This window comes from Neodiprion virginianus, chromosome 1, assembly GCF_021901495.1.
Source record: "Neodiprion virginianus isolate iyNeoVirg1 chromosome 1, iyNeoVirg1.1, whole genome shotgun sequence".
Taxonomy (NCBI): domain Eukaryota; kingdom Metazoa; phylum Arthropoda; class Insecta; order Hymenoptera; family Diprionidae; genus Neodiprion; species Neodiprion virginianus.
This window is the reverse complement of record NC_060877.1, coordinates 25376303-25401695: the sequence shown is the minus strand read 5'-3', so window position 1 is coordinate 25401695 and position 25393 is coordinate 25376303. Positions and strand designations below refer to the sequence as shown.

The window sequence follows — 25393 nt, the reverse complement described above, 5'->3', positions numbered from 1 at the left end:
GGAATCCGAGGGACATGTTTGACTTATATTCCTTGAAAAATGTGTGCAGAATAAATTATTATTTCCTACAAAAGCAGACTACAGCATTTTCTCATCACCTACATGTACGATGTAATTAAAGTTTGTTTTTTATTTTTACGAATCTGAGAAAACGTTAGTTTTCAAATTATAACGTGCACGCGTTAAGTTAAATCGTGTACTTGTTTGATTTTCTTTTTCGTTATTACATTAATTTTTTTGTTTGAAAGGTCGGTGATGGCGCTGCGTAAGTGATCGTAAAAATTTAAGAGAAATGTTATCTACGCCTATAAACGGACACTTACTGCTACAGGGGTCGAGTTACTTTATTGGTATTCAAAGAAATATTTTTATTTAGCTATTTTAACTTTTATTATTCAATTTATCTTTCACCAACTGAGTTAACCGTACCGACAATATTTTCTTATTTTCCCAGCATATGGGGTGGATGTATAAATACACACTCTGTATATATCAAACATTTATACATAAACCCGCAATATTATTGAATTTTCGGAATATATTGCCGCACAACATAATTCTCCGACGATAGTTTAATTTATGCCGATCGTCTTCTGAATATTTGAAAAACACATCTGTTTCTCACTCTATACTTTGCTTTTTCCCAGCGTAGTGTTCAAATACGGAAGAAATTCAGTTAGTCAGCATTGTCAGTCGAATGAACCATGAGCGTGGAGAATGAATTTTCTGCAGACGTACAAATATCTTACCCATTCATATGTACGCGGATAATTGACTCACTTACGGATAATTTTCATTATGGGACGTCGTTATACACCATTTAACTGCTATACATACAGAGTTTGGTAATCCCGAGAGACCACCTGTTAAATGAATCAGTCGGCCTCCATTCTCTCACTCACTCGTTTAATTGGCCAGAATGATTTGATTCGTTTTAATCCGGATGAGCTTTGCTCCCCAGTCAGAATTTTCCCCCGAAAATTGTTGTACAGGTAGGTGTAGTTCAGCCCGGATTTTAAGAGCGTCGGTTGATACACTTGACAGCTCATCAACGTGAACGCGATGCACGCCGTGTACAACCATTACCGTACTCTGAAATGAATCTCGGCAAGATGGGAATGCGAATTGGATATAGGTATAGAGATTTATTATCAGTATATATTCGCTAGAAGAAAAATTCCATGATATTGGCATTCAACCGTGATCGCTGGCGTTCTCATGCTGCAACGACAGAGCGTAAAGTTGGATGTTAGGTATTGGATTCCAGAGATTTCCGTAACGTGTCCCCACCTCTTGCATTCAATAATAAATGGGGCAAAGGTCGCACGTACTTGCAATACGGCTTGAAACTTGCCATTTCCACTGCACCGTCGACACGAGTTAGTGAACATTTTTACTTGCGAATAATTGAGTATTTGAAAGAATTGGAATCGTCGGTGCTCAGAGAGAAAGGCGAAATTACGAAGGAGATAAGAAGATTTCAGTCGAGTCTGAAATTTGATTGCAGTATAAATAGTCTAGCTATCCACTCTGTGAACCAGGTTGATCAGGGTTAATAGGAAATTGACGTGACGTCGAGGACAATTGGATAGAATCATCGTTCCGTTTGAATCGCGGACTTCGCGATACTACACGCGGTAGGTTCATACGAGTAGCATGCCCGGGGTCTATTTATACAACGGTAATACCTCCGCTTGCGTTGTAGCCGTAGCGGAAAAGTGGACGTTATCGGAGATATCGAGAAAATTTTGGAGAAGAATTACACGCCGTCGCACAATCGCAGATTTTCATTTCGCAATGGTAATTATGATTCTGATATACAGGCTTCAAGTTCTCCATTTCATATTTTCGTATCAAATAGAATGACAGTAAACTGAAACAACGTATGACCTCCCCGCCCTTGACGGAATTACGAAATCGCACCTATACGCCCCGGCAATTGGATCTAATTCGACGATTTATGACAAAAATCTTGTGCGCGCACTGTTAGAAGCTCTTGCCGAAGACAATGAAGCTGCAGTCGGTGTGGCCAATTGGATGATGATCTTCCGGTGATAGATCTTAAGCATGTGTATATCATTGCAATTATACGCGTATCAGGGAGAATGAGAGAAAAGAACGAGGCCGTGACCTCAAAATTGATAAGCTAAGATAAGAGGTAACCCCGTATATAAGAGTGTACGAAATGTACGGCGGCTTCTTAGCCGTAACAAGCCCTTCGTGAACGCTGCATTTCAACCGCAACAATTTTATCTTGAGATGATTTAAACGAGTCTATGGCAGAATTACTTCCTGATTTCTGCTTATCTTGTTTGTTTTTTTTTTCACGTATCTCTCAATCGTCTTAGGCGAAACCGGTCATACGGTATGTTAATATTTTGAGTCGCATACTTTTTGTGTTCGTGAGCGTTCGTGAGTTAAAAATGTCTTCGTTTGATCCGGAAAATCACTCAACCCCGTCACCGACGGCTGAAAAGTTGATACAGTACCTTGCGACGCTCTCAGGTAAGTCATCGCGATATTGTGTCGGAAGTATCTGTCACGTTTAAAATTCATCGCACGTTGATTATCCTCAAATTCGAGGATTTTCGAAGACCGAAAAAGGTAATAAAGATTCCCACGAGTATTTGAGGGCATTTTATTTTACTCTGTCATCAAATTGCTAATTTCGTCGTCATATAAATCGGACAAGCAGAGGCTCTACTGATTTCTCAGAAGACTGCGCAGCGCAAATTTAATCAGAAATTACATCACCTTCTCCTTCTCCTCGACGAAATTTGCATCGCACTAATAGTCGAATCTACCTACGGACGGCAAGAAGTAAATTATTTTATTTGTTTCAATACCGCGATACCGGGAATACAACGGTCCATAACCATCCAAAGTGGCACATAAATTCTGGCAATTGGATTTAATGATTATGAACCAAAAATTCTGTGAAAACACAAGTGCTAAATACAGGGATACAGATGTCAAACGATGTCCCAATTCATGTATTCATACAAATAGACAACGTTCGTCAAAAAGTGTTCATTATTCGTCATCAAACTTTGCCATTACGTAACTCGTCTTCTCCGTGACAATGAGGAGCATAAGGACACTTCTGAATAATTCTCAATCATGTTGCTGGATCAAATTTCGGCTGTGTTGAACGGCTTATTATCATCACATTCAAACTTCTGGAACTAAAAATGACCAAGACCAATTGATCACGATGATAAATGAATGAATACGCTTGATCGTAGCTACCCTGGCCGCGGTGACTGCTGGTAATTATCTCGGCTGGTCATCCCCAGCTCTCCCACTCTACAATCAAAAGGATACACTAACCTTGGTCGAGGACGAACAGTCATGGGTCGGATCCTTGCTCCCGCTGGGAGCTCTCGTGGGTGCCATTCCCGCTGGATGGATAGCCGATAAAGTAGGACGAAAAAAGGCCATACTGATGATTGGCGTTCCTTATTTGATTTGCTGGTTCATCATAGGATTTGCACCAAGCCCTTTATGGTAATTGATTAAAATCCATTTCAGATCTTGGCCGTTTACCTTTCGAACTGACTAATGTGACCACCTTGCTCACGATGTAGTGCACAATACCAATATCTGATCGAATCCTGTGATATTTCTCATCGTCTGAAGCTCATTTTAACACTCTTCTAGGCTACTGAGGTCTGGGCACCTAGTCCAAGGAGAACTGCACCGTTGTCGTAATATTTTTCGTTCGTTTATACTAAGCAGTTAAGTTAAGCGGAACTCCAAACAGGGTGGACCAAGTAATCACAGGGTTCTGGCGGCGTTGCGTTGAATTGGAAATAACGCGTCTTACAGTAATTACTTTGCGAATCAGTAATGTAATTTTTTTGATATTCACGGTGAAACAGGTTGTTCGTGGCTCGATTTTTTGCTGGAGCTGCAATCGGGGCAACGACAGTCGTGGTTCCGTTGTACGTGTCCGAAATTGCGGAGCCAGCCATTCGAGGTACTCTTGGTGCGTTGTTCCAGCTCCAGATCACGATTGGCATTTCGCTGGGATATTTGACAGGTAAAAAGTTACTTCTATACGGAATTTATGGCACCGTTGATGGTGTAGAATTTGCATGGAATGCGTAAACCTTACAACTGGAAGTACAAGTGGTTGAAGTTAATCCTTGTAGCGCTGCTAAGGTTATTTATACATTTGAGTTGCTGATTTATAATTTATCTGTATAAGTTACACTCTTAGCTGAAATTTGAAAAATTTTCACCTATCTTGGTTCGGCAAACATTTTTACACTTTACTCAAGTGTTATACCAGAAAATCAACAAGTGTCTAGACATGACGTGCGTCTAGAAATTGTACCGAAAAATAAGTTTCGACTGGTTTTATTTGCAGGTTGTGACGCGTTCAGGCAACTAACGTAATTTGTATTTTAAGAAATCCAATTCATTTCGACAATTGCGATTTTTTCCTTCAAGAACTCGAAACTTGTTACGATTATCCTAATGAGGTGAATTTGTTTAAAAGTAGGAAAAAATTACAAAGCTACATGTTTGCGTTCAGCTTCTGAATTGTACATCTATATTTCACTGAAATCCGTCTTTTTCAATTATTCTCTCCCTTGTTTCCTTTCTCTCTTTTAATTAATTGTCTATTACTTCAAATTATGATGTGTTATTGCGCGAAAGCAATGCGTGAGACAATTAAAATCTTCCGTTCAAGGCATCTTGCGTAACCTCAAAATTTTTTTTTTTGTGGTATTATTCTTTAGTGTTCAGAGCGTGGATGTAACTGGTGGTCAAGATCAAAGTAAAAAAAAAAATAAAAAATAAAAAAAAAGAAACAACTCGACAGAGCTTAAGTGCAGAGAATATATTTTAATTGCAGCTGTTTTTTGTACTGCCTGGCCAAAAAAGCTGAGATTAAACTGAGGGGTCTCAAATACGCCTGATGATGAATCCGAGCATCTTTTTTTCAGGCAAAATACGATGATTGCGACTTTGAATCGGTAAAGGTTAAATTGAAAAAGTTGGTCAAACTATTTGCGTTATCTCGTCTTTGTTATCCCCTCTTTTTCTCAAGTTATGTCGGGCTCGAGCCAAAAAAGAAGGGTCGACCGATGGTTCGGTACCCGAGGGTATCACTCAAGTCATCAAATATTAGGATTCGAGTTTATTGAAAACATCCGGGTTCTCTGATGAAATTTCAAGCCTTTCCGTGAATAGGTGGCGATAAAAATTCAATTTACATGGAGGGGGACAAAAGAGGTCAGCAGTGAACAAAGGCGTGCAGGTTGATGGATTTGCCGTATATTGGACCGCGGAAAAACAACGAGTCAGCACTTTTTTTTAACAATTGTTTTTTTTATTCAATCCATATCAAATGAGTTACAATCTAATTGCACCAACCACCGGTGATTGTAGCGCTTCAGAGTTAATTAACCGTGCTAGATCCCGTATAATTATGCAATGAATTTTTTTCCATTCATCAGTCGAGGTGTTTTTTTTTCGTATTAGAAGTATCATTCGGAAAGTTTTACGTGATTTCACAGTTATTTATTTTCCTCGCTGATATTTTTATTCATCTAACTCGGAACAAGTACCGCTTTATATAAGAAAAATTGGTCAATGAAAATGTTAATTACGTTATCATTTTAATTTCAAATGCTTTACGGCGACACGTGGGGTTTTATGGTAGAATAATTTATGACCTTATCCGCGTTACGAAATTCGCGCTAGACGCGGAAGAATGATACGGAGATGAAGGATAGATTGTTACTTGGGCTACGAGAGAAAATAAAAAGTAAAAAATTTACGACAATCCATGTATAATGTGTCTATAATTAAACACTTATCGCAGCCATTTTACTGTTAAAATTTTCAATAAATGTCCAATTGTTGGTTATCTCTCATAATTTACGACTCAGTTTACACGTATTTTCGAATAAATGTTTAATTGATAGAAAAAGGGTATACAAGACAGATGGATACTCCTTAATGAATCCCGTTGCGTAATATAAAAGTTATTGGCCGATATAAACACATCCATTCAATTTATTGATCGTTATCGAATGTGAATCATGGTCGGTCATACCGATGGTATTAAATCCTGTCTGCAGCCATATAATGCCAAAATAAATTTCAGCTACTCTTTTTCATGTTTCAAGCCGATCGAAGAAACCAGCGAGTATCGCGCCACGTTCAAAATAACTCGACTCCTGATCTAATCGTAAAATATGCTTTCATCCGTTAGGTTTGATAAAAAATTTGAAATGGATCGCCGTCACCTCAGCCCTTACACCGGCAGCTCTGCTGCTGGTTTTTCTCTTCATGCCGGAAACGCCGGTGTGGTTGATCGGCCAAGACCGTCGAGACGACGCGGAGAGAGCCATGGAGCGACTTAGGGGAAAAAGTTACCCCTTTCAGCAGGAGCTTGCGCAGCTCGAGAGCAATAGAAAATCTCAGAGGATGCATAAGGCTAGCTTTACCGAGTTGAAGAATCACAAAAGGGCCGTGCTGATATCCTTCGGTGAGTCCTTGGGGTTATTCAATCACGCTGTGAGCTTTTATGCTCTGACGACTTCCAATTTTCTCTCCCAGGACTTATGATTCTCCAACAACTGTCTGGAATAAATGCCGTAATCTTTTACGCCGAGGAACTTTTCAAGGCCGAAGGGTCGGCACTTAGCCCAACGGCTTGCACGGGCATCATGGGTGTCGCCCAGGTCTTCGCAACCTGCGTATCCATGCTGCTGATCGACAAAGCCGGCCGAAGAATTCTTCTCATGACCAGTTCCAGCGTCATGGGTCTTTGTCTTATTGCCGTCGCCCTGCATTTCTATTTTCAGGTGAGTTCTGTTATGACTTTAATCAACGATCGGAGAGTGAGAGTGGAGCTGTGGAAAGGATGCATAAGAATTACAGAACTGTCACAAACTTCGACGAATAGACGATTATTTCATCTCTTTATGTCCCACTTCGTACTTGAATTGCAAGTTTTTTTTTACGAGTATCGTAGTAATAAGCTAGTAGCCAGACGTTGAAAAAAAAAAAATAAAAATACTAATAAAGTATAATTCGCTTATCGTCAAGTTGTACGTTTATGAATAATATACGGTCTATGCCTTTTGGTTTGTCAAAAGAATTCCTGTGTATAAACCAACTGATGCGAATCTCGCATGACAAAATAACAATTGGGCGGATGAAATTCATTCCGTCTGGAAGTAGTATATAATTTGACTTTAAGCCGCTCTAACAACCAGTGCTGAGGTTTCGCTGGAAATATTTTAAACTTGACGAAAATGGGACGTTGAAATAATTTGATACACATAAGATTTAGTCGTGATAAAATTCATTTGATGTACACAAGACCTTGAAAATAGTTTCGAATGCTTGCTGGATCAGTAAAATCATTTTATCGAACTTGCACGCGTGCTCAGTGTTCCGATTAAATCCTAACCAGTGGCTTTAATCAAATACGCGCACCAACGCGATATTTGCATAACTCATTACTCGCACTCCCAGATGATAAGTAGAGCATTTATTATCGAAATCCATTCACCACATTTTACCTCCTTTCCGGACAGTCTGGAGTACAATCGACCGGCATCCCATGGGCGCCTCTGATATTCTTAACGATCTACGTAATCATGTTCGCCATCGGATTTGGACCAGTGCCTTGGATCATGGTGAACGAAGTGTCGCCGACAAACGTCGTGGGCACAATCGGTTCCGCGGCAGCGATGTTGAATTGGTCGCTGGCCTTCGCGGTGACAAAGATTTTCATCAACATGAAACTCGTCATTGGCTTGCCGCTGTCATTCGGCATGTTCGCATTGATATGCTTAACCGGTACTATTTTCATCGCGGCTATCATACCCGAAACAAAGGGCAAGACCAGGGAGGAAATTCAGATGAAATTGCACAGGATCAGGAAGATGGAAACGAAAAACGACACCGTCGCTAACGACCAAACTACGCTGTGATCTAGTAACGATCGCGAGGTCATCATGGAGTCACGGGATATGATAAGAGGGAATGGAATGGGATGAGTTCGACGGACGAAAGGGGCGCTTATCGCTCATCCCCTGAAGAACAGCGAAAAATTCAAGATTCTCGTTTCGAGCAAGGAAACCCGGGTCCTTCTTTTATCATGTTGATGGGGTCCCGTGCTATCCAATGTCACACTGTTGGTCCTCGTGGTCCTTCTCATTTTTTAACTCAGACTCTATTACCACGGACTCTTCTTCTTTACAGGGATGCAAGTGACCTATAACTTAGACCCAAGATTACTCTGAATTGGGGTTGTGGCTTGATTTGTTACTAAAGCAACTGCGGAAGCTTCATTTCTTCTACTTTCGGACCTGAATTCTGTCTCTCATTGCATTTGTTGTTGTAATGACAAAGCATTGATCCGTTCTTGATCTAATTAACGGATGGTTTTCACTGTGTTTTTTCATCCGTTTTTCCCTTCGTATTCTAATAGAAGGAAAACCTGAAACAATCACCTTACCACCAGGTCCTTTAATGCACTCGGATCAAGGATTTAAACCGAATAGAAATTTCACGCTGTAATTTCGGTCAGCGATAATTTCGATTTTTGTCCACCTTCACTGGCTCTTGTACATGAGTAATAATCCCGAATCGATCATTTTATATCGAGGAAAAAGTAAAGAATGAAATGTCTTTTTTTTTCATTTGTAAAAGCTTGTATGACTCTGACAATTAAGTGAATACGATATGGTATAAGTACCCCATGAATATTTATAAACTGATTTACCGATTTTAATGGATTTATGGAACATACTACTGGCAAAAGAATGACACAAACCTTTTGTCATAACTTTATCATTAGTATATGTCAACATTATTGACTACTCAGACTTCGTCATAAATATTATATTTAATTGTATATTAAAAACGGAAACGCTTCGAAGTGCAATTACATTTAAGATCATGAAAATTCTCACGCACGTGCCGACTTTATGTGTCTGAAAAAACATAATTTTCTTTTTAAATACATCGTATTGTTTATTTTTAAATGAAACTATTAGGCATCGCCTTGCCATCACATTTTGACGCAAGAATGACATTGCATTTTCAGTTACAAATGAGAAACGTTTTATGTAAAAATTGGAGGCACCGTTTCAACTCGTTATGGTATAAGATGATTTGATTATGCCGAGGGCGGACTCTTAGGTGTCAAACGGAACAAAATACTGGCTTATGTGATTGAGAAAAAAAAAAATCAAAAATCTTCCCTCTGGCAAAGTTATTTTTTTTTTCCAAAATTCCGGGTCAATGTATTCTGGCAAAAAGTTCAAACAACTTATCATTGATTATTGGTGAAAGAACTTTGTTACACGCAAAATGATCGTTTCAAGAAACTCGCCCAAGTACCGGTTTTTTCTTGGTAATGAGGTATACGTCCGACTGTGTATTGACAGTTGCAACTTTCTGTGATTAAAGTGTTTTTCCTTATACGAATAAATCGTAGGACCCGAAAGAAATGCCGATCGCAAAAAGGATTTTACGCATGTCGCACTTTCGCGAAATAACCAATATAATATATATATATACGAGATATATAGATATAAGTACGTGTGCGTGTACACTGTATGCGGCATATAAATTTGAACTCAATTAACGTGTTTGTATAGACATATGTACAGTGTAAATTACTGATAATAGTAAACCAAAAATTGGTAATGATAATCACCATACTTGGCGTACTATGTTTTTTTATTCAATACCAGACTTTACTTAAGAACAAAGAGAGCATAAGATCAAGTGTTACCTGTATATTTGCTCATTAGGTTGAACAAATATGGCAGTGATGTTAGAAAATTTTCCAAATGATTTCCCAATAGTGCAAATAATAACACCGTCAATAAGACCATGGATCTTTGGTATGAGCCAACGGCTAAGAATAGCCGAGTCATTGTGAGATCAAGTGATCGACCGGTGATGGATATTTATCGTTTCGAGTACTCTCCGAATACAATGCCATTGTCAATATCTATTCAATTCACGGCGCGGTTATCAATAGTCCGCAATTGATCTATGTTGGGCACACAGACATACCAGGAACAGTTACCTTAAATGAGGTCATGCCTTGATAGGAAAGGGGCTGTTTAGAAATGACTTCAGATTTGTCATTGGCAGCGCAGATGTTCAGCCAGATGTGTGAACTCGCAGTATGACGCGTGGCGCGAAACGGTACCAGGTACAGTTTCGTCGTCTTAAAAGTCTCTAAGGCATCTGAAGTCTTTAAAGTGACACCGAGTCATGATTCGTCCGCTCAGAGGCTTGTATTAAACTCAACGAATAACCCAACGTTACCGTATCCGTACACCTTCGTTTCGGATCTTTCCGATAAATTAACGGATAGATAGACGGAATTTCCGTGGACGAAAAACGGTTAGTGGATCTTGGCGCCATATTTCTGCAAGCATTGCATACATCACGTCGGTTGGTCACCGTGTAAACGAAGAGAGGTCAGTGCTATTCGCCAGTTTAATGTGTGAGGGAGAATTGAAACCGTTACATGCGTGACATCGGGGAGGGTGAGGAAAAAAACTGAATGTTTGATAAGTCAGGCTGTCGATATTTATTGCCGGGCATGGTCCTGGACTCGAGATAGAAGCGCACTCCGGACTCTTGCCTCGTTGTTAGCGCGATACGTTAGAGCGATGCAGACCGATAAGGAAATTAATGTTCAATGATATTGGTATCGAATAGAAAATACCTAGACTACATAGAAGTCGGACCTTTTACTATTGCTGTACGATTCAACCGGTTTAACCAGCCGAGACAGTTCACTTACTTAATGAGCTAAAAGGCAACCGGTTGAGGTTGTTTACTTGTTAACGTAGTCAACATAGTTGACTGGTTAACCGGTTAAGCCAGAGTTAACTAGTCGACTACGAATTCACTAAGAAAACTGATGCTACGAACGAAGCATAGGGTTTATGAATTAAGGTTCCTAAATGAAATAAGTCTTGTCACAGCCTTGATATTTCAATTCGTAAAGAGGATCGTTTTACATGCTTGCTTGGCCAGTTACACGCCGGCTGATTAGTTGTTGTTAATTACGATACTAGTTAAATACGATGACCTGTTAGCTATTTCGATCGGTTAACCTCAAGTCAACTGCCCAAGTTAACCGTTTCAGCCGATTAAGTCAGTTAAATTGTACATGTTACTACTTATTAAAAATTCAAATAAAAGATTCTTGCATCACGTGTAGAAATTGGCGAAAAAAAGAAAACACCTTTTTCTCGGCGCCAAATCATTAAGACACAGATCGTTTTTATATACTTGGTGAGTGCCCGATGAGACCGTGACCTTGAACAAGGCTAGATGAGGAGACACCCTGTATATAAGAGTGTTCAAAATATGCGGCGAGCCTTTAGCCGAGACGAGATTTTCGCGAACGGTTCATTTCAATCGCGTTGACGTTATCTTGTCGGATTAGAAGCAGGTCTCTAAATTGGGGACGCTCATTTCCCCTGCTTGAAAAGTTCGATAGGATATGAAAGACCACGACACACTGTTCGAGAATATCACGTAACAGTAAACTATGAAAATACATTGTATCTGAATAGTTTATGTCGTATCGAACTCTTTAAGCGTGCTGTCTGATTCATATTATATCTTAAGTGAAACTGTTTGTATAGTACATGGTCATTTTGCGTGATACAGTTTGTGTGGTTGTGTACAAAAATGACCTCATCAATTCCGGATGATATTTCACCACCGATGCCTACGAGTAAAAAGTCGACGCAGTACCTTGCAGCCGTTTCATGTAAGTCCCAGACCTGAAATAGTAATTGTTTTTAAGTCACAAAATTTCATTATGTTTCTTAAGCGTTTATCACGTTCGAAATTTCACCCGCTATAATTATTTTGAAACTTGACAATTTTCTAAGATCCGAAAAAATATTAACATTCCCGCGTTGGTTTTAGAACATCTTCTTTCAATCTGTGAAATACACTAGGTTTTCACCTTCTGACCTCGAGGCTACTTTAATCAAAGCATATGAGGCTCTTTCCTGATTGCTCGTGAAGTCAGGAGGCACGAATTCAAGTACAAGAACCATAGATCTACACCTAGAGAAAAAATTAGAAGCAATTTGTTTTAAGTATTTGTCTTAAGGCATTAGCATGTGGGTTTGGTCTAAAACACACTTCGATTTAAACAGTTTTTTACACGGGTATTAGAAGGACAAGGTCGGATTTTTACATACTGTTAGTACATAATTTCTTAAGTTTTTTTTTTTTTTTTTTTTAATTGTGAAATATCTATTGACAATAGACTTACTGTTAGCCTAAAAAAAATACTCGGCTGCGGCGAGGTCAAACGGCGTGAATCGAATCTCAAAATTTATTCGTCTGATTGTGTTGAAATTTGGAGAGATTCTCGGTAATAACATTTCCTGATTTAAAAAAAATATTCATTGATTTGTTAATAATAAACGTTTAAAATTGAACTTCTTCTTTACTGGAATACCTTTTTCACGATTACAATTTTTTTTTTTTAAACTGTCTGGTCACACAAAGAACATGTAATATTAAAGGATCCGTTCTTTCAAGTCAATCGGATGAAAAAATTTTGAGATTCGATCCACACCGTTAGGCCACATCGCGGCCGAATGTTTTTTTTCTCTTTTTTTTTTAGACCAAATTCTTATGCTAGTGCCCTAATGTGGCCTGGTTTACTTAGAAACAGTCTTTGGACCACTCAAAGCATCATTTTAATTCTGGAGATTGGTTCTTATATCCAAGGTGTGAGGAATGAAAATTGAAGCCATACAAGGATGAATACAGACGGCAAAAGTGGTTCAAATTATTTTTCAACTCTTCTCCCGAATAGAAAGACAAATTGTTTAAGCCCCGAGAATAATGTGAACTTGACACCGTAACTTCACGTTTCAAGATCTTGTTAATAATTGCTGATCAATTTTTCACGGACGTCTATGTGCAGGCGTTATATGTATAACGTATGTAACACATGTTTGCCCAATGATGACTCGAGCCTAGTTGAACTGTTCCCCGATGCAAACTGAGCCTCTGATTTGGCTTTATTAAACTGAGATCCGATTATATTCTTAGCAAAATTGGTCAAACTCTCTCGGGCTAATTTCTAAATAGATAGTTTCTGTGTTCAAGGATAACTCTCGAAATCGCTCAGTCTGATTTGTACGGTTTCCCGTCTTTAAACTCGTCTCCGTTTATCATCGATTGCCAATTAGATTGATTAACTCAACTTAATTCTATCATCTGCAATAATAAGTAACTGATTAAAAAAGTTGATGCAATGATGGACGGTTCATGACAAAATGTTTACTATTCACCGTCAGACTTCAGCGTTTCTAAACTCATACTTGTTTGGTAACGCAATGGTTCGAAGGGCACCGGTGATTAGTCGTAAATTCATACGTCACCAAATCTAGCCTCGGTTCGAATTCCTTGAATAAAATTAAATCGTAAACACAAGATAAAATGAAATGAGCAAGTATCCAAATGAATGATTATGCCCAACCTTAGCTACCCTGGCCGCCGTGACTGCTGCCAACTATATCGGCTGGTCATCCCCGGCACTTCCGCTCTACAATCAAAAGGATACTCTAGCTTTGAGCGACGACGAGAAGTCATGGGTTGGATCCTTGCTCGCGCTGGGTGCTCTTTTGGGTGCGATTCCTGCGGGATGGGTAGCCGACAAATTTGGAAGGAAGAAATCCATACTGATGATCGGTGTACCTTGTTTGCTTTTCTGGTTCATGATCGGATTTGCACCAAGCACGTTGTGGTAATTATTCAAAGATCCGTTTAAAATTTTTGCTATACGTCTTTTGGATTAGTAGATTTGACACTCCCGGCCTACGGAAATCCTACATAATCAGCCGTACGGTCGCAAGTTGAATTTGACATAGTTTGACGTTATTAAAGTTGGGCTAGTTGAGGAAGAACGCCATTAATTCTCATTGCATTATTCTTCATCGATTCATTCCGAGTAACGTTAGCCCGTTCGCTTAAAAATGAAATCATTGACTTAAAACGCCTTTATTTGAACAAAGAAACACTTTTTGGATGATTTAGGGATGTTTTGGACGTGTTTCAGAAATTGAGTTTTTTTTTTCCACGATTTCCGCTCTTCTCGCAATGTGAGGATAATTCTACAAAATAAATAGCGGCAATCGATTTGTCAAAGAATTTGGCCGCTATTTCATATACTTGACAATTATTTAATACTCATTATATATCGAGAACATAATGAAACGAAAATCAACATTGTGCACTACAGTGTACCAAAAAGCGACTGGTTTAAAACGAACGCCTAACAAGGTGGATCCAGTATAGAGAGTTTCAGCGGTCTCGAATTGAAAACCAAATGTCGTGCAGTAATTAATTGGTGAATCGTTAATATAACTGGTATAATGTAATATTCATGTTGAAACAGGTTGTTCGTGGCTCGATTTTTGAGCGGAGTTGCAAACGGGGCAACGACAGTCATCGTTCCGATGTACGTTTCCGAAATCGCGGAGCCGGCTACTCGAGGTACGATTGGCTCGCTTTTCGAGCTCCAGATGGCGATTGGTCTTTCGCTGGGGTGGTTGACAGGTAGAATGACACCATTATACTTCGTACTATAGGCTGAAAGATATTTGCGTGCCATAATTTATTTCACTTTTCTCTCTGAAAGTCGACGCACGTGAAATGTGCAAAATTTTTCGCACCTTATTATCATATGGCAGAGTTAACTCAGTCAAGCAGAAATTACACTTATCGTTGATTACGTGAAATTCGCATTCAACGCGAAGATCTTACGCCTCGATGAACAAATGGCTCAAGTCAATTCAGATGTCCTTAATTTCATCATACATTATTGATTCTCGTCTGTACATTACACGTGTCATTTTTTTCCGTAAGCTTACACCTGTTTCCATTTGTTCAGCAAACAATTATCATGTTTATCCCATTATTGAACTATAACTACGCGTGGCTGATTATTATTCACAGGCATTTTATACCGCAGACTAATTCCAGACGGGTTTTGTTGGAGATTTATCAAGCTTGGAACCAATGGCACACTGTTTCACCAAGTCGTACTATCACGTTTCATTACGATCTATCTTTCTTTACTATCTTGTCTCTCGCTCCCTTTTTCAATTAACTACGAGTCCACTACGTCAATTTGTGAGGTGTTATGGCGTGGAAGCTGTGATTAAAATCTCGCGGTAAAGGGGTCTCGACTACTTTCGTTGTTTTCGTGGCATTTTTCCCGACACTCAAAGCAGGGGATGCAACTGGTGGCAGAGACCAGAAAAATATCATTCTACGACGGTAAATGAGGTCACTTGGGGTAATAAATAAACCGAAACCATCACGAAAATCTCCAGTGCAGAGAGTCGCGTTGTAGTCGGAGTTGTTTCTTTTTTCTTCTCCTTGGACGGTGCACCTACCAACTGAATTTAAAAGAGATACGTTGTTAACAGGCCAAAAGATGAATCTCAAAGTCTTCGAAACGGAGAAATTACGATGGTTGAATCCTAATAGATTGGCAAAAGTCAAGTTGCAAAAGTTAGCGAAATTGGTTACCGAGCTTTTCGTGCTATCTAAATGTCCTTGTAGTTCCATTGATCAGTTCAGTCATGCCATATTTGAGCCAAACGAAGGTCACACCGATGGTTCAGTGTCCGATGATGTTAGTTAAGTCATCATATATTCGGAGTCAGATTTGGTGGAAACATTCGGGCTTACCGTGAAACTGTAAACTCTTTCGCGGATTTTAGTCGGTGTCAAAATTCAATATACACGAAGACGAGATCAGAAAGGTCAATGTACAAGCCTAGTAGGTGCGCAAGCCGACGAATATTCCGTATAGTTCACGACGGAAGAATCACAGCCAGAATTATGTGTGTGTTCAGACACATTCGCCTCATTTTTCTGCCGTAGCTATAGACGAGATGGGATATAATGCAATTCTAATTGGAGTAGTTGCGAGTAATTGCGGTGCCTCGCGGTTAATGAAAGCACGATTGATAATAAGTAATTAGGCGGCGAAGAATTTTTTCGCCACTTAAAAGTCAACGCAAGCGCCGCAAAACGACTGCAATCCACTCATTTCGCAGAAATGTGCAATATTCTACGTCAGAAAAAATGTTTTGAGGTATACGAGTTTCGTATGAGTGAGAATTTTAATTCGGTGAACGTTTTCGGACATTCACATAACAATAAGTCACAAAGTATGTATGGGGCATTCCGCGCCAAATCAAGCAATTATACCAACTCTAAAGGAGTACCCTGAGTTGTTTCTTATTTTTTTTGAGTGACTCTGTTTTACGTGCGACTTTTGAAATCAACACGTTTTTGGCCGTAATATAAAAATTCTCGAAAAAGTTGTGTCAGTTATCAAAATTTTCAAGCCTTAACCAAAATTGGGCTGGCGTTCGTATCTGTTCTTTTTTCACATTTTTAAAGAAATAAAATTGAAAGAAATTATAACGAAGAGTCAGTTTACTAAAGGCATTTACTCAAAGATTTTCGTACGTAACACCGGATTTTTAAGAATTTTGTCAGATTCTTATCGACTGATGAATTATTTGTAATTTTATCAATTTATGTTCGTCTTGAAGAATAAAAATCTCTTCAGAAGAATCTAAAAAAATTCTCAAATTCCGGGGTTGTGTATAAGAATGTCTGAGCGGTAACCCATAAAACACTAAGCATTGCTTCTAGTTTTTATCAATTTGTTTTTCTTGTAAAGCTCAAATAAGAGTAGATCCGAACGTAGGTCGACTTTAAGTCTAGCTGGAAAATTTTTATATCTAATATAAAATTTTTAAGACTTCTTAAGATTTTCAAATTACAAGCAAGAACATATTGCTTTCAAAAATCAAAAGCAAAACAGATTTCCTCAAAAAAATCTTACAAATTTCAGAGTACTCTTTCGGAGTTGGGATAATTGCACCAAATAATTTTGAATAAAATCAAAAATGGTGAGGGTCCGACATTGGTTGAGTTGGCGTGGAATGTCCCATACATGTAAATATAATTATATGGATGAGTGTTTCATAAATTTGCCTGAAAAAAAAAAGTAATTGCCAATCTTGCAGAATATGTGACGCAAATAAAATGTGAATTTCAATTGGAGATTAGTGGTATAAGCGTGGGAACGATACAAGCCAAATATACATATATGCATTACTCGAGCCTGTTTTTTCTCAAACATTGTAAAAATAAATTTACCCATTTAACAGGTTTGATCGGGAATCTCAAATGGATAGCCATGACCTCAGCCACTATACCGGCCGCCCTGCTGCTGAGCTTCATCTTTATGCCGGAAACCCCGGTGTGGTTGATCGGCCAAAATCGTCGAAAGGACGCCGAGAGAGCGATGGAGAGACTCAGAGGTAGAGATTTCCCGTTTCAGCAGGAGCTTGCGCAGCTCGAGTTCAACAAAGAATCCCAGAGCAAGCAGAGGGCAGGATTTTCGGAGTTAAAGAATCACAAAAGGGCTGTCCTAATCTCCTTCGGTGAGTCTGGGAATTCCAATCACGAGCTGTGAGCTAGTTTGAAACTCTTCAATCCTCTTCCGCAGGACTTACGGCTCTCCAACAACTGTCCGGAATAAATGCGGTTGTTTTCTACGCCGAGGAGCTTTTCGTTGCCAAAGAATCGGTCCTCACCCCGACAGTCTGCGCTGCCATTATGGGCGTCGCTCAGGTTCTTGCGACAGTCGTATCAACGGTGCTGGCCGACAAAGCTGGCCGGAGAATCCTCCTCATGATCAGTACGGTCGTCATGGGTGTCTGCCTCATCGTCGTGGCAGTACATTTCCATTTTCAGGTCAGTTTTTGTTCGCTTTCACCACTCTCACCGAGTACATTAGTACCGAGTTTGGTGAAAGTCGAAGAAATAGCAATCCATTGAACAGTCGAATTCTTCAGCACTTACAGTTCAGTTACGTTGTGCGTACGTACAATGGCAATATACATGCTTCTTATATGATATAACACGATGGAATGTTCTTTACAAGCAAATCAATTTCCCTCGAGTAAACCGTAAATTCTTTCTCTCGGTGGAAATTTAATCACTGTCAAGGTTAAAAAAAGTACGAACCTGGTACTCCGCATTGGTATTACACTTAGTCCATAAACAGCACGTATCCCAATGAAATCCTTGTACAATGTTATGCGTTTTTCCTGATCAGGCTGGAGTACAAACGAAGGGTATTCCATGGGTGCCTCTGATATTCTTCACAATCTACATAAGCATGTACGCAATTGGATGTGGACCAGTACCTTGGATCATGGTGAACGAAGTGTCGCCGACAAACGTCGTGGGTACGATCAGTGCGTCAGCGGCGATGATCAATTGGTCGCTGACCTTCGTGGTTACCAAGGTTTTCATCAATCTACAGTTCACTATCGGTCTGCCCTTGACGTTCGGTATGTTCGCCTTATTGTGCATGATCGGTACGATATTCGTCGCGGTCGTCGTACCGGAGACGAAGGGCAAGACGAAGGAGGAAATCCAGCTCCAACTTCACAAGATCAAGAAAGCACCGATGGATGTTGCACCGATGGAAATCTATACTATCACTACCGAGCAGACTAGGCTGTGATCTGGGAACAATTGTCAGCGCATTTCGGATTTGCGAGATGTGATAGTTTTGGACGGAATGATAAAGAATAAAGGATAAATTCGACGTGTGGATGAAATGGCGCATCCCTCGTCCCTGACAGAATAGCACATTCAAGATTGTTAATAGAAACGAGAAACCCGGTTGATTCTACTTTCACGTCGCTTTGACGGCGACCACTGCCATCCGAATGTTACTGCATCATCGTGGATTCTCATCAGTTTTTTTCACCTCAAGGCACACTGCAGCTTCCCGAGAGAATTCGGAAACTGAGTTTTAACTTGAGTCGTTACTCAACCACAAGCTTCACTCTTCTATTTTCGTTAGCAAATCTCGTCACTTTCCATTTAACCTCTCCTACTAACCGAAATCTCAATTTGTGTCAAGTTTAATTGACAAGATTTTTCACGTTATTTCTTACCCATTAAATCACCTTATTACAATAGAATAAAATGTCATCCAATTACCTGAAATCATCACTTCATTGCTGACTCTCAGTTTTGAAAAAACAAAAATATCACGGTGGTAGATGCGGATCCTAAGCGAGTCGGTAAAGATCCATAGTTGATTGGAACTTCCAGCTTGTAATTTTGATTATTGACAATTCCGATGTTGACTTACTTTTCATGGTACTCGCGCAAGGGAAAGTGGGACAAAACTGACTCTCTACCTGTGAAAAAAACAAATCATTTAAAAAATTTTCCAGCTACCGATATGAAAATATTCTGTTGCTGAAACTAAATTTCACTTGATCTCACAAAATCCTGCGTTGCCTTGACAAAAACTACTCAATTCCTCAGTGTTTCGTTTCGCATAATTTTCTACCGTGATACCATCTTGCCCCGCTTTCTCGTATAAATAGGTGTGCGTACATGTGCTATATTTTGTATTTTAGAAGAGGCGTAGCTTATATATTGTATGTATACATATATTATAGGTGTATGTGTCATCCAGTTTTTAACAGTTGGTGTGTAGTTATATCTCGAAAATACATCGCACTATCATTGTGACTCGCAAATATTATTGACCGTTTCATTCGCGTGCTAATTGGTTGCATAAATATTTTTGCGTAGTTTGAAAACTTCATATCTATACACTTACCACGCTTCGAATCATAGCATTCCATTACCAGTCAGTTCAAAGTTTTCGAGAAGGCAAAAAAACTTTTGCACTACGTATTTGAGTTTTACGAGTGAAATATACCGCGCGAACACTTTGTGCGGAATTATGTTTAATCTCAGAATAAGAGTGAAATAATTCAGTTTAATTACACCTTGTGAATTAATCGATAACTCTAATGGGCGAACATGGGTGTTTTAGCCAACGAAAAATTTTGTTGGTTCACATTAATTTATAATGCTCAATAATTCTTTTGTTTATTCTTATTATCATTGTTGTTGTTGTTGTTATTATTATTATTAATATTATTATTCCTTTGTCAACATATTGCAGACGTACCTGTAAGTTAATAATGACAAAGTTAGTTTCTTTTGGCCTGTGCTCTGACCATTTTACATTCTCTGTATACATATTTACGATATAATTGAAGAACGTACTTTATTTATTCCTTACATAATGTATAACTTGATGCACCAATCAGGATATCCTGTTTCCGTGGACGAAACATTTAAATAGTAAAGAAGCGTTCAATTTGTATTTACATTAATTAATAGTTAACAACAAGTATTATTCATTCATATTTTTTTTTTTTTTTCTTGAATTTGATTTAAGCGCTAAGCCCCTTGACGATATTCGTCACACGATGTGTCTTACGATTCGATCAATATTTTATATACGCATACATACGTATAGATATACGGTCTATACATTACGAGTAGATTTCCTTTTTTCTCTTTGACAGATGAAATAAACGTGAAAATGTACAATTTCTTAATGATTATGTGCATGAGTATGCGACTGGCTGACTTATATTTATACGCGTAAGTATTTCTTATATTTGTTCATAGACTCGATATAAACGTGCTTTGATTGTTTTTTTTTTCTTTTTTTTTTTTTAATCGAATTTTTCTTATCGCGCGTATTATATCAATATGATGTACCGATGTGTACCTTGACTAGAATTATTTGTCAGTTATAAATGGAATATCATTCTGTTCCACGTTGAATGATTACGTGATTTTTATTTTCTTAGGCCAGTGCTCTGGCGCGCCAACGTCGTCGAAAGGGTTTTCCGTAGAAGAAAAGCTTAGTTTACGTCGTAGGGCTGACAATATCCTGCTTTCCAAATTAATGTTAGTTTTTCGTGAAATATTTTCTCGGGAGAATATAATATGCGGTATAAAGTGAATGTGAAAATAAAAATAAAAATATAGACAAGTACCAAAATAGAAGTAACTTAAATTGGACAAAGGACTTCTTGCGAACTATGGAGAGGCAGAAAAAGTAAAACGCGTAACTAACCAACAATATGAAATATGTATCCGACGCGTATAGAACCGCGATCTTTGAGAATGTCCCTTTTCAAATTGGATACCTTGAAAAAAAGACTCACAAGAGAAAAACCGAATTAATACGAATGTGAATAAGGTTGAACCGCGAGACTTAAGGCAGCCCTCTAGCCCCGCAAAGAGTTGCCCTATCGTCTCTCTTGCAGTTGCACCGAACTTTTTCACGAAATTATTACCCTGGAAGTCCTTGGATTGAAAGCCACCCTCTGCGCGCCAGACCTGACTTGCTACAGTCACCTGGAGTCGCTTTGCGAATGCGCGTTGTGATCCGAACCCGGATCAGGATCGGAATCCTCAATTGAGACGCCGTGATGAGGCGTCCTCACCGAATAGCTAGGACTTCGATCGCATCTGAAATTGAAACGTGTAAATTTCTTATTCTAGCGCGCTCCGCGTGTCGTCAGATTCTCATTTGAATCGGTAAATGACTCGATGCTCCTTAGGGTCAAATTTATACAAATTCTTGCAGAAGGCACGGTGAATAAATTATCTTAATTTTAAAAAACCTGTATCGGGAGAAATATTACTGTCAGGAAATGTCATAAAACGTCCAATAAACTTCGTAAAACTAGACTTACGTAATTGATGCGTTTATTCACGAAAGATTTTTTTTACGTTTGCGAAAATTATTTTCAACGGTGGAATAGTAGGTACCTACATAATTGTGGGCAGGAAGAAAGCCAGAAAATTATGTTCGAAACTGGAATCCGCGCTACAAGTAGGCAACCGATTTCTTCACCGCCTCGGTACGCGGTTGTAAATCTCCACGAGAAATGAGTAATTTGAGTAATGCACAGTAGGAAATATGGCTTATATGCTCCGCGTTGCATCGCTACTGAGATTTACTGCTGTAAAGAAATCCCATTCTCGGTCGTCACATCTGGTCTGCGGCATTCTTACGTACCTACCAGGCGTTGGATGGATGAAAGAAAGAAGGAAGGAAGCAAGAAAGGAAGGAAGGAAGGAAGGAAGGAAGGAGGAGGAGAATAAAAACGGGCACCCACACACAACATCGTACAAAAGATGCAAGTACGCGGAAGGCATTTACATGAGGAACATCACGAGTAAAGATACGAGAGGGTTATTACCGCAATGTTGGGTAATATCGTTCTCGTGCACTACGTCTTACACACCTTAGCGGGTACGTTATGCGTCGCGGACAGACGTGATACATTGTAGACGTATGTGCTATCACTTTCCAGACATTATGATACGGACGCGATGTGCCAACGACGCTATTCTACCTCAACAATCTCCTCAACAAACTTCCGGCAGATGCATGCAGGCGCGAAAATGATTCTATAAACGATTTTTATTGCCGGACATGACGAGGCTTGCGAAAAGCTCCGGTGACCAATCTTCAAAGCGGTTCTCTCGTACTTAGTGCGAACATCTCTGAGCTTTTAACGCGAAGGCTGTGATCATGGTCACTTGATTAATGCGCGTTCGCGGAATTGGTTTGCAAAAATTGTAGTGAAAAACAGAAGTCTCGATTAAACTTGGCTCGTAGATATTTACTAACTGCGTATACATCACTGCACCTACGACTCGCCTATGTCTCTGGATCGCGTGATTGCGAATAATAAATTGCGGATTTGATAAGTATCGGGAGAAACTTCAGGCAGCAATGAACCACCGGGAATAATCAATGTTCCGCTGGGCGTCTCGGTGCAGATGGTTTGCTTCGATTCGACCAAGGATTTCTCCACCTTTTTCTTTCAGCTGGAGAAAACAGGCGTAAAGTTGTGCTTTGGGATGAACTTACCGGGTCGCTAATTGACTCCCGTCGCTGCCACGTCTGAGGGTGTTGGCTCTACGTTTGCAGAAGCACTTGCATATTATCCTCTTGAAGGCGAACCGGAAGTCCTTGCTGAACAAGGCGTATATGCAGGGGTTTATGGCGGAGTTGCAGTAGCCAAGCCAGAATAGGACGCTGAAGACCGTCGGGTGTATGCAATTCGGGCAGAACGCTCGCACCAGGTACATTGTGAAAAATGGAAGCCAGCAGAGGACGAATCCGCCGACGATGATGCCCAGGGTCTTGGCGGCCTTTGTCTCCATTCGGAACCTCTTCACCTTTTGGAGGGAGGTGGACAGCCGACGAGGAAGAAAGACAGAAAATAAGATAATAACCGGACCTTCGACTCTGATTTCTACTTGCGTTGTACATCGATGTATAGTTTACTCTCTGGATACTCTTGAGTTTTGAATAACAAAATACGCGTTTCACTTTCCCTTTGATTGGTTAACCTTTTATGAGCTTAAAAAGCGCGACGCCTTTGTGCGGAATTGCTTCGAATGTTTTAGCAATGTTCTGAATGTTTTTTTGTTCATTTTACGGAAGTTGTTAAACGCAGAAATATGTGATATATATTGATCTTGGGTGTCCTCGTAATTAACCTCAGGCAGTATCGCCGGTTTCCTTTTTTTATAAATGTTGCGTGAGTAATTATCATAATTGTACTTCAAAACGGCTCAAGTAAATAAATAAAACTCGTAACAAATATGACGATAATTCATCGTGGCGTTATTCCCTGGGTATCCGTTACAATGCGGAAAATTGAGTTATTTGTTCGTTGCCCGAAAAAGACGAAATTGGAACTTGGTCAAATTTTTCTACAGAAAAAGCAAGATGAAGCTTGCCGCGTCAACTTCTCTGTATTGCAAACAATACAAACAGCACTCAACCCAATGTTTTTCTATGTTTTTCTGTTTGAATAAATATGAACGGGAACAAGTGAAAGCTTCAAGAAAATGAGCACATGCATGAGTTAGACACGTAATGACAGAGAGTACGATATCAGAGTTACATCGTTTTATGCACCCTACAGTAAAATACACAAATGCAATCTCACGACGAGATTGAACTCTGTAGTTTATAAACCTCGGGTGATACATGTCTGAAACGTATTTTCGTCCAGAGCGATCGAATCGGCCGTTCCGTCAATGTCACTACCTCGGTTAAAACGTCAAACGGTGCCTCTCGAATTGAATTACAACGCCAAGTGCTCACTGTCCGGACATTTGTTACCATGCGGTAAAAATAACGGTGCGGTGTTGAAAAAATTTCCCCGATCTTGACTCTTGCTTTGAAATAAACCTTAAAAATGCCTCCTATCTTTGGCACGACGACGTTGTAGGACCGAACACCATATTTCGCGTGTAAAAAGAAAGAGAATCCAATAAATCAAGGAGGACTGCAAGACGTCAAGATGCACCACATTCTTCTCCTACACCAGCGAAGTTCATAACCCCGTTCACAAGATAGCGAGGAGATGGATAAGAAATGGATGAGAGTGAGTTACTGCAACGATGTTTTCTCACCTGAGCTTTTATGTTCCTCTTCCCCATCTTCGGCACTCTGCAGGGTTTATCGTCGACACCAGGAGCCAGTTCGCGAAGGGATGCATCGTCGCCAGTAACTTGGCTCTCGCAGCTGCTTCGTCGGCTCTGTCTCCTGGTACTTCCTACCCTGTTTACACCCCCCACCTGACAAGTGAAAAGCACAACTACTGGGTTATAGAGAAAGCTAGATGCCGAGTAGATCTGGTGGCACTATGACGCAAATGACGTGTTTTCACCCGAGCCCAGCTCGAGTCGTTCGGACTCTGTTGGATTTCCACAAGTTCATTTATACCTTGAGGTGAGCGGCTCTGGGACTCGGGCACAGCTGCGTTTGGGTCTGCCCGTTGCTGTAGTGCACCGACATCTGCGAACACCTTGACGGTGTGCGTTCCAAGGTGTTGCATTTAGTGTTGAGAGTATCAGTGCTCGGGTAGGAAACTGATATCTTGATCTTTTCTTTCCGCACAGAGCTGCGACCTGACTCCGGGCTCCTGGGACTCCCGTTGTTGCTGCCGTTGTGAAGGCTTCCTCGACCTCTGTGGATCCTCAATGTCAGTCTCTGCTCGTCGAACCTTGATCGGGGAGAATCGGAGAACCAGATTGAGGACCAATCAGGCGTTGCCCGGTGTTAATTAAAACGCGTCAAAGAGACGAGCGTGTCGCGGTAGTCCGCTGATCGTGGTTAACCGAACATTTATTTTTCATTTTATTTTTTTCATCCCTCGGCAAGATCAAAGGCTCGTTCCGTGTTTGCGTCTATTGATGGATACAACGGCCAGCCATTGACACGGGTATCCCAAATTGCACGCGGTGCTCTATGAATGCGAACCAGTGACTCGAGTCAAATTGCAGTCATATCGCTGATTTCGATTTCCATTGGTTCATTTGAAAAGCGAAGTAGATACCATGGGGTCTTCACTGATTCATGTTTACAGAGGACGGGTGTAATTTGCGATAG

The 25393-nt window shown here is 40.0% G+C and overlaps 3 protein-coding genes across 10 annotated transcripts in view; 2 read left to right on the top strand and 1 right to left on the bottom strand.

Moving 5' to 3' along the window:
* The first annotated feature begins 1647 nt into the window (after positions 1–1647).
* LOC124298567 (facilitated trehalose transporter Tret1-like) lies at positions 1648–9703 on the top strand. Of its 2 annotated transcripts, none has more exons than XM_046750755.1 (6): positions 1648–1800; positions 3246–3507; positions 3882–4042; positions 6230–6505; positions 6577–6824; positions 7563–9703. In XM_046750755.1, the coding sequence occupies exons 2-6, from the start codon at positions 3446–3448 to the stop codon at positions 7959–7961; spliced, it is 1146 nt and encodes a 381-aa protein (XP_046606711.1). In that variant the 5' UTR covers positions 1648–1800; positions 3246–3445; the 3' UTR covers positions 7962–9703. The 2 variants fall into 2 exon arrangements, with proteins under 2 accessions (XP_046606711.1, XP_046606701.1); XM_046750745.1 differs by lacking the exon at positions 1648–1800 and adding an exon at positions 2351–2505.
* A 481-nt stretch (positions 9704–10184) lies between these two features.
* LOC124298554 (facilitated trehalose transporter Tret1-like) lies at positions 10185–19768 on the top strand. 2 transcript variants are annotated; one of them, XM_046750732.1, is made up of 7 exons: positions 10185–10472; positions 11680–11782; positions 13525–13786; positions 14438–14598; positions 17238–17513; positions 17579–17826; positions 18191–19768. In XM_046750732.1, exons 2-7 carry the CDS (start codon positions 11701–11703, stop codon positions 18602–18604), a joined length of 1443 nt encoding a protein of 480 aa, XP_046606688.1. In that variant the 5' UTR covers positions 10185–10472; positions 11680–11700; the 3' UTR covers positions 18605–19768. The 2 variants fall into 2 exon arrangements, with proteins under 2 accessions (XP_046606688.1, XP_046606682.1); XM_046750726.1 differs by having other exon boundaries at positions 11655–11782.
* A 775-nt stretch (positions 19769–20543) lies between these two features.
* Positions 20544–25393, bottom strand: part of LOC124298532 (octopamine receptor Oamb) — a 114204-nt gene continuing 109354 nt past the window's right edge. For all 6 annotated transcript variants that reach the window (XM_046750696.1, XM_046750714.1, XM_046750686.1 and 3 more), the window contains 4 exons: positions 24728–25007; positions 24415–24579; positions 22856–23166; positions 20544–21441 (listed from right to left, as the gene is read on the bottom strand). In XM_046750696.1, the coding sequence (XP_046606652.1) occupies positions 21324–21441; positions 22856–23166; positions 24415–24579; positions 24728–25007 (874 nt within the window). In that variant the 3' untranslated portion in view covers positions 20544–21323. The remainder of the gene's footprint in view (positions 21442–22855; positions 23167–24414; positions 24580–24727; positions 25008–25393) is intronic.